At 40.8% G+C, this 9,778-nt stretch overlaps 1 protein-coding gene across 1 annotated transcript; it reads right to left on the reverse strand.

Annotated features, from left to right (window-relative positions):
- Window positions 1-972: 972 nt before the first annotated feature.
- LOC117542177 (stonin-1) lies at window positions 973-9,773 on the reverse strand. The gene is made up of 4 exons (XM_034209663.1): window positions 9,609-9,773; window positions 2,655-4,585; window positions 2,305-2,507; window positions 973-2,207 (listed from the first exon to the last, which is right to left on the reverse strand). Exons 2-4 carry the CDS (start codon window positions 4,504-4,506, stop codon window positions 2,142-2,144), a joined length of 2,121 nt encoding a protein of 706 aa, XP_034065554.1. The 5' UTR covers window positions 4,507-4,585; window positions 9,609-9,773; the 3' UTR covers window positions 973-2,141.
- Window positions 9,774-9,778: the final 5 nt, after the last annotated feature.

The raw sequence follows: 9,778 nt of genomic DNA on the forward strand, positions 1-9,778 counted from the left end.
GAGTGAAATGTCTGATACCAAGAACAAACAATACCAGGAGTTAAAAAATTATTTCACAAGATTCTTCATTTTGAACTCGGTGTTTGAAGCAGCATCTGTTTGGTAATGCTGCCACTCTTTTAACTCACAGGTTGACTCATCTGATGAGGAGGAGAGTGCTGGGACTGAAAGCAGCTGAGGCACTCCTTACTCTTTATTCCCACATATAACTAATATAATATTATTTATGTTATGTCCATTTTATTTGGCCATACTAACTTCATTTAAATCAGGTATTTAAAAATGTTTTTTAATAGAACTTACTATGGCCGATGTACTGTTAGAAACACTGCCCCCTATTGTGAAGAACCAGAACTAACAACTAGTGGAAATCTAAAATGTTTGTGTTAAGAATCCAGAAATGTTTTTTATTGTGAAGGATTTGTTCCTACATGTTTTGTTAAACCATTTAGATGTATTGAGTGCAACTGTTTAACCCATCTTTAGAGTAAATACTGTCTTTAAAGGCATCTTTCAATTATAAGGTATACATTACATAAGTAAAAAAAACAAGTATGAATACCCGAAGATCTTAAAAACACATACAAACATTCAATCAACAGGATAGTGACTCATCACCATGGGTTCCCGGGGAAGTTGATCAAATAAAGTTAATCACACAGCAGCATGGAGGATTGGCATCAAAATAATTGTATTGAAAATCACAATGTCATTTATTGAACAGCAGCCTGCCATAACACTGCTGGGTCTCTCAGGTTCTCAACAAAAGTGTGATTAAAAGACGTTAATTTGCTGTTCTGACACTCGCTGAGGTGTGTGTTTCATTTATAATTATTTAGTTCCTTTTCAAATTAATAATTGGCATATTATTGTGGCATCATATGCATGTGCAGTATGTGGCAACACCTTGAACAAGTACTTTAACCAGTAATAAACTCAAAGTTAGTTTCTGAACATCTGTCAAGAAATATCACGAGTCATTCAGCTTTAATCAAAATGTTTACTCTTGATGTACATAACATCCAGCTTAAGCCAGGTACCTCATACAGAAAAGTCATCACTGAAGGCCTGTTAGCTCACTCTGAAGCTGCACTATTCTTTTGTATCCAGCCTACTCACAACCCAGAGGCAGAAAGATCACATAATAAAGATTTGATTTGTTTAAATAAAATACATTCCTCCAGAATACAATCTTAGTATAGTCAACGATCAGCCTGAGGTAAGCAACGCAAGTAATGAGTTGTATCTTTGTCAACACATTTGTGCACAGTAAATGTAGGTTAGTTAAAAACAAACCGGTTTCACTTTGTAAACGCACTTTGTCTGTATTTTGCAATTACCCTTCAAATATGAAATCATGTGTTTAACTCTTAGGCGTGTGCACTTGTGAGAATAATTATATAATGCTGTGCTTGTCTAATGTAGCTTTGGAGCTTTAATTATAGTTTTACTGCCGAGCATGGCTGCCAATTGGCATTGGGCCTGAGTGAGTTCAACTAAATTGCTAATAATTATGATTAAGTCCCTTTACACAAGTGCTGATCTGCAGGGCTCAGCATAATGTGACCCCCCCTTCGAACTAATGCAATTGTCCAACTATAATTACAACACTATTGTCCTTTTTCAAATGTCAAATTTGTTCTGAATCTTAAGGCGAAGCAAGGAGTTACCTACATATTGCCTTTAAGCATTGCCAAACAAAAAGGGCTGATTTTAAACACCTGCTGATTCATACCTTTTCTCAAATTCAGTGAATATTGCTCATTACTTAGTTGTTTATCTCATGCAGCCCATTGCATCTACATTTAATAAGGCTGCCAATCATTCTGGAGGGCAGTGCAGATGATGCAAATGCAAGCTTATATACAGTACTCATATAAACTGTGGTCATACAGTTAATAAAACTATTAAATGTAAAGTGCTATGCAAAAGGACCATCTTAAATGGAAGGATACATAATCGGTTAAGCTCCATCAGAAATACTAGCAGGCTATGTGTATTTATATGAATTTGACACCGGATGTAAGCAGAAAGTCACTCATCACCGTTACTTTTGATCATTTTGTTGTCATCCCTTTTTCACCATTGGGCAAATATCTTAGAGCAAAGGGGTAACATCGTCTTCAGAGAGTCTTTGATATTCATTGTGTCATACACCCGGATTGCTTCTGTGACTCTGTTTCAATCAATTTCTTCTCAACCTCCACCTAAAAAGAGACAATGAGGTAAGTTGAACATCAATAAACAGTTTTCTATAAAAAAAAATTAAGGTAACATTAAGCATGATAAAATAACACTGATTACCTGACAATGATAGCGCGTCCAACTGGTCACATTTTTCTGCGGCTGGATGTCGTTGGCAGTGCCCAGCGACTTCACCGTGGTTCCAGACACAACTGCGCCCATAATTTCACATTCCATCGTGACAAAAGGGTACCAGTCACTCGGGATCTCCTGATCAGATCCCAGCTCTAGCTTGCAGGAAAATGAATGGGGATGATCCACTGCTGTAGAGGGGAAACAAAGGTCACTTGTAGTTAGAGTGTCACACCAACAAGCGGAGAACATACTGTACAAATGCACGAGGAGGCAAGGCTAACGAGCTAGTGAGAAAATATGGATGGCTAAATTTGTATCTCTCAGGAATGTGTTACCCGTATTCTTTGATGGCAGTCGGTCGATCCTCCACACGACGGCTGAATATACATTCTCATACTTGACTGTGCCGATTGTCACCTGCATGACAGGCTGAGAATCTGCAGCGCCGACAGCACCCAAGCAGGCATTTCTGTTCATGCGGGACTTCAGCGACCTCTGCCGCAACAAGGCCGCTGTCTGCGTGACTTTGACCCATTCGCCTGGCACCGGAACACGGATCACTACATTCTCACACAGAGGGTTTGTGTCAGACACACTCCCCAAGGAGGGGAAGGTGGATGTCATGTTAAGAAAGGCCTGGAGCTCCACGTAGGCGCCTTGAACTGTGACAACGGCCTTGACCGAGAAGGGAATTTCTGTGCAACCCAGGATCTCCGTCTTATACCGCATCAGCTCCACCCTGCAGGCCTCGGGAGGTGCAAACTTTACCAGCCGGGACCTTTGAAACTCTGTCTCATTCACACATTTGTGGAAATGGCTATCTGCGATCTCCATCCACACTTCGCCGTCCTCCTCTGACCCGTAGCTGGAGTCAAAGCGCAGCAGGCCGAGATCGTTCAGGGCGAGAAAACAATCCCCTAGTCCGTTGAGGAAAGAGAGACAGTGAATCTGGGTGAAGGCTGTCCGCTCGATGACTTCGCCGAACTTATCTAGTTGTACCCAGATATGATCGGTGATCTGCAGCGACAGCTCCTGCTCCTCGTAGTGCCGCCTCTGCTGGTGGTGCAAACACAACTTAAAGATTTCCTCCTCCATGGAGACGACCAGGTCCTCCATGTCTTCGTGGGCTGTGGAGCCAAACTTCAGCAGCTCTTCTGCCTCCGCCTCATGGCTAACCTCCAGCTTGGGGTGGTACCGTTTCTTTTCTGTGTACGAGTAATGTTCCACTTTGACAGAGAGGACTTTGCGGGGCTCGCCGTAGCTTTCCAGTTTAAGATCTGAGAGCCTGCATTGGGGGAGAAGCTGGAACTCCTTGAACGGCTTCTCCAGCCCTTTCTCGTAGAACATCTGCAGCACGCCTCCCGGCAACAGGCGGAGGTAGATCGGCCCCCACTGTCGCGAGGACATGCGGTTCTTTTTCTCCGGAATCCGGAGCAAGACAGACCAGCCGTCTCGCTTTTTGCTACGAAATAGCCCTCGGGGAACAAACTGAGATGAATCCTCGCTTAACACCTCACTTTTGCATCTTAGCCGTCTCCCGCCGCCATTTTCCGTCTCTGCTTCCGTTGCTTTTAGCCCTTCCAGTTTGTGGCAAACGTAGGAGAGAGAGTTTTGGAGATGGTCACGTGGAGGCTCACTGCCGTCTTTGGTCCGAATGAAGAAACGCGGTAGGCTGCTCTGGGATTCCGATTCTGAGTCTGAGGAGGAGCTGTCGACATCTGCACTGTGTCTAGATCCATCCCAGAAGGGGTTATAGTGTCCTGAGTTTCCCTGGAAAGAAGGGAAGGGGCTTGGTCCGTCTGAGGTTTGGTGCAAGGCCTCTGGCGCAGGAGAGGGAGCAGAGATGGTAGATGTACTCGAGAGACTGCGAAAAAAGTCGTTCTTTTCCCACGTGTTGGAGTGAAATGGGGAGGCACCGCTAGGAACCCCACTCACGGGAGTGCAAAATGGTGTGTTACATGGTACACAGGAACTTCCACTAAGACTTGAGTGGCTTTGAGGGGATTCGAGAGAACTATTGAAGCTCCAGGAAGTGTCTCTGATTGGAGGAAGAACTAATTTCAACCCATTGGGACGTGGTAATGCTGCTTTGATATGCTCCGGTGACTGTTGGGGCTTCTGAGGGGATGAGAGTGGTGTGGTGTCATCTTCAAATGTGACCCAGTTTGAGTGATTTGTGGAACACATGCCTGTAGAGGACTGATGACCTGTTCAAATCAACAATTCCTCCTTTGTTGGGATGAATGTCCCCCTGAGGCCTTCTCCTCTGCAAGAAACAACAAATAGGAATTAAGAAATGAAAAATGTTTAGTCTTAAAAGTCATTTTTAAAAAGGTTAACTCCAAATATTCCTGGGGTAACACATCGGTCCTCAGAAGAAAGCTTGAGCAAGTGAATTTATCTTGTTGGCAGAAAGAGAGAGAAAGAGCTCCTGGGGATATCAATAAAACATATTTCCTTAAGGTACTCCATTAAGAAGTAATGAGAGACCAACCTTGAAAACCTGGAACGTGTGTACATATGTTAACATCTCAATTAACCACAGCAAGTACTCCGCAATGGTGTCAGAGAGGTGGCAGGAGATCTTCTTCAATTGACACTGCAGATTACAGCTTTTGTTGATTTTCAAGCTTTTTGAGAATCTTTTAGATAAACATTTATTAACTGAATCGTCTCGTAAGTTCACGGACACAACAGAATCAACCAAAGCATGTTAGAATTTCAACATAATGCCAGCTGATACATTTCTTTACTTGGATCATTTTTGCAAACAATACAGACAGAGATAGAGCACTGTAGCCTTATTCGACAGGCAATAACTTTATTTAAACGTTTTTTGAACGAAGCGAGGGGTATTCACTATTATACATTGATCCCTGGTCAGGGCAAATAAGACATTATTGACATTCTTTACTTGGTGTTATTCTAGATGGTACGTTCGGATTTTGTGTTACAAAACCTATTGATTTTCATGAACATCTTTTGCTTCCTTAGTTAAAGTAACTTGCAATAAACTTTATTAAACAATGTTTCAGGCCTTTCACCTTCTTCAGGTAACCCCGATCTACCTGCAGGGAGCCTTGCCTATGAACATGTTAACACTACACCTGTGTATCAGAGGAAATCACTCCGTGGCTTTTATTCTTTGCGGAGTGTATACTGCTTGAAAAAGTGGAGTACTGGTATTATTATCTTGATTCATGGGCGAGGCCAATAAAACAGTTATATGATTCTTATTGTAATTCTAAACAACACATTGCGAAAGATACTCTCTCAATCAAACCTATAGGAAAACAGGTAATTCTTGATGTCAACCAAATATACTCAACAGGTGAAATATATTTGCATCCAGAATTCTGACAAATTGACACTAGGTTTCTCAAAGTATTGCAGCACATAAAGGTAATGTGTTCTCTACTGGAGAAGAGAAGGAAATGTAAATGCATAGACAAGGAAATGTTCCCGCTTTCAAAATAGAAAAGTGTTTGAAAGTTCAAAAGGTTTCGTATTGTTAATTGATGAGCTAAAACGTTTTTCTTTTAGAAACACCGGGCTCTAAAATGAGCTGAGTTTAAATATTTCATTGCAAGCCTTCTCTTAATGCGTGCGCGAAAAGTTAGCAATGGCGGCAAAGCTCCTGCCTCATTACCCAGCATGCATTCAACTGTGAGAACCATCAGTAGCATGACGCTCTGGAAAGCTGGTTAAAAGGATAAGGCGCCATGAATGTTTTATCCTCGCTGATGTTAGATCTACAGAACATATTTCAATTTAGGTATTAAATGTTGTGGAATTATTGCTAAAGAACAAGCGTATTCAGGCTTATTAGCCAATGGGCAGAGAGTAAACATGTTGTAATCTTTATATAATCTCAATCACAGTGTGTTGTTTGATGTGCTGGCAGCTCGGCTCTCACAAACATCAGGCTCGCAAGACACAGAGAAGCTGCTTTCGTAATGTTGAAGCCTCATCTCCCCATAAAAATCGTGGAGAAAAAAAAAAGAAAGCCTCAATTACAGCCTTCCTCCTCCCTTCAAGATCACAGCCATGAGTTGCATAAAGGAGACATCCAGTGGCAAGTTTCCTTTCGCTATAAATAAACAGGGAAATGGGAGCTGCTCGATTCAGGGTAGAGGATTGACAAGTCTTCAGTCAAATACTTGAGGACATCTATCTAATGAGAGGGTGTTTTGCAATGCCACGCAGACATTCATTGAGTTCAACCCCGCCTCTGCGATTTAGAGAATCAGTCAGCGTTGGTTCAAGGAGGAGGATGAGTTTTCTGCAGAGGCTACTGATAGACTTTCAAACTCATTTCCAGTCTTTCTGGGTTCTACAGCAGGCGGTCCAGAAATGAAACGCTGCTAAATCTACAGAGGACAAAAGACTACATTCCACACATTCCTTGGGGACAAGAGGCTTTGCACACAGGAAATACCAGCCTGCTCTGTCCATGTGAACTGACAACAAATATTATCTTAATTTCATTTATCAAATAAAAAAAATGCACCATAAATATTGGTTTGTCTCTGGCTGTTCATGACTGCCAAACAAACCAGTGACAACGAAGGAGCCTGGGGATTAAGATAGGCTTATTACGGTCATTAGGTTTAATACAAATATAAATAAAACCATTCTGTCAAACTATTTTTACAACTTACACCGGTTTTTATTATCACCCCAAGTCTTGGGAGATGAGGAAACCTCACAATTTCACACTCCTATATAATGCAAAAACCTTTCTAATGAGGGTCCATTAAGACAAAAACGACGCTAATCACATGCATTATCTCTGGTTTATAATACCTGATTATTACTATACTTACATGAATGACATCATGACTTGCTGGGGTAGGCAAAAAACTGAACGCCCCATACACAACTACTTACAGTAAGTTTTATATTATAATTATTGAGGAAAGCTGAGTCACAATATGTTACGAAAAGATGCTTTCATCAGCTTTAAAAGAGGCCTGTCATCAAACCAAAACTCCAAACGGATACAAAAACAAGTGAAACTAGCAAACGCCAAAGTTATGGAATAATGTGACCACGTATCACAATCACACAGACATGTCAATCCAAAAAGAGGAACAGCAGTCATAAGCAGATACTAACCAACAGGGATGTTAGAAAAATAATGATACATCTTGGAATTCATAACTAAGATGAATTGCAGTGTTTGTAATGAGCATCTACTTCAACATTAAAGTGCATTTTCACAGGGGTTTTGTTATGTTGGTATTATCTGCTGTATTTCCTGTATTATTTGCTGTGACAGAAACAATTCCCTCAATGACAGAAAGCAGAAACAGTCGCCTGACAAATGATGACTGAAAGGAAACTTTTGTGGTTTAAGAATAAAACTGCAGTGATAAAAAAAATGTTGAACTTTAACATGGAAGACAGATGCTTCCTGGTTGAGATGAGTTCCTGTTGGATCCCCTGGATAGTTCCTATGCGTTCACACTTTAGAGTAGATAGTTTTCCTTAGAAAGGTCTGTATACAGAAAGAATAAGACACTATCCGTTTCCATTTGATGGGAGAGTACTACCGGTGTGACATAGAAGCTGAAATGTGATGACCTATTTACAGTGGCAACAATTGGAGCTGTCTGCAAAGTGAAACAAAGCAGAAGAGAAAGTTTGGGTGTCTCCCCACACCTAATAAGCACAATGAATACATCTATGTTATTTGAGATATATTATTTACAGTGCAAAAAAAAGCATGAATTGAACAAATAAACGGGAATGAATGAGGGACGTGTCAGCTGAAACACTAAAACAGCATGTCCACTATTACACTGCAAGCAGTTTACTCATTCAGTATAGTGAATCACTTTGAAACACATTTCAGAGCATTTTTAAAGCAACACTTTGAAAGAGGTCAAATGTCATTTAAAGATAATATCTAATTAAATCAATAAAATACAAAACTGCTCGGTTAAATACAGTCCACAGTCTTACTCGGCCTGGCAGCTTTTAGTTTTGAGATGTTAGCTAATGTTAGCACACTTTGCTAGTGGCCTAGATAGATATTGCTTTAAACGTTACTTTCTCATCTCTACTTTTTTTTTTATTGTAACACTAACTATTAATGTCACGTAAGGCTATGGAATTACACTGTATACTTTAGAGACATATCAAATGAAACAACTAACCAACAAAGTTGTGTTACCGATCATAGATAGCAAATCGAAATCTCAGCAAAGAGCCAACAATATCTACTTGTCACATCCTACAGTCTATGGTCACATCCTACAGTCTATGGTCACATCCTACAGTCTATGGTCACATCCTACAGTCTATGGTCACATCACATCTACTTGTGGGAAATAATTGTTTCCTCATAGTTGAAACATTGTTGCACTTTTGTTTACCACCAGTGATGGATAGTAACAAAGTACATTTACTCAAGTAGGCTACTGTACTTAAGTACAATGTTCAGGTAGCCTACTTGTATTTTCAGTTGTTGCTACTTTATACTTCTACTCCACTACTTTTTAGAAGCCAATATTGTACTTTTTACTCAACTACATTTATTTGACAGATTTGGTTACTTTTTAGGTTTAGATTATAAACTAAGTTAGATCTAAATCAGTTATTAAATACACTTTGAGATATACTTATAGGTTAAGATATATGTAAAGTTATTCAAATGAGCTAGAGCTACATTGACCAGGTGTGATAAAAACACATGGATAATCATAATAGTAACCCAGTAACTCAATATATAGGATTCTGAAATGGGCTTTTACGCATAAGGAGTAATTTTGGTACTTTAAGTAGTCTATATGTTGATGCCGACACTTTTGTACTTTTACTCAAATTAGATTTTGAATGCACTACTTTTACTTAAGTAACACACCCGAGTACTTCTTCCACCTCTGTTTACCACACACTTTCTGCAGCGTGGGGTCAGTGAAATGCCAGACAGACCCACGAGTCGCCGGTAAACGACATGTTTCTAGTCGCCCATAACAACTCTGGCTGGAGAAAGAAAACAGTACCAGCATGCTGTCACCCACAACACAGGCAGGCCGCACACAGAGGCCCACTTCTGGGATCACTCCTGCGCCTTTGTGCCCACGCAAAACCTGGGTAAAGTTGTCACTCACTTGTTTAGTTTGCACAGTACTTTGTGAGCACATCAAACGCTGAGCTGACAACACACAGAGCTCACGAAGAGTAAAACCAAAAGCGTTTTTTAAGTCGTTTCTAGCGGACGTGAACTATCTCAGCTCTCTCAAAAACAAACCCGAGTGCGACCAGAAGAGTGAAATACTCACATTTCACAGCGTTTCTTCTCGTATTCAGGCCATGACCTGGACGCGTATGTTTGTCTGTACTCTTTATGTCGGCCGGTTTTCCTCAAAATGGCAGAGTGTAAATCTTGGGAGTTTTAACAGCGCTTCCCCTCCCGAGTTCACACACACTGTCCTACAGCGGGACACTGCAG

The sequence above is a fragment of the Gymnodraco acuticeps genome, unplaced genomic scaffold (assembly GCF_902827175.1).
Source record: "Gymnodraco acuticeps unplaced genomic scaffold, fGymAcu1.1, whole genome shotgun sequence".
Taxonomy (NCBI): Eukaryota; Metazoa; Chordata; class Actinopteri; order Perciformes; family Bathydraconidae; genus Gymnodraco; species Gymnodraco acuticeps.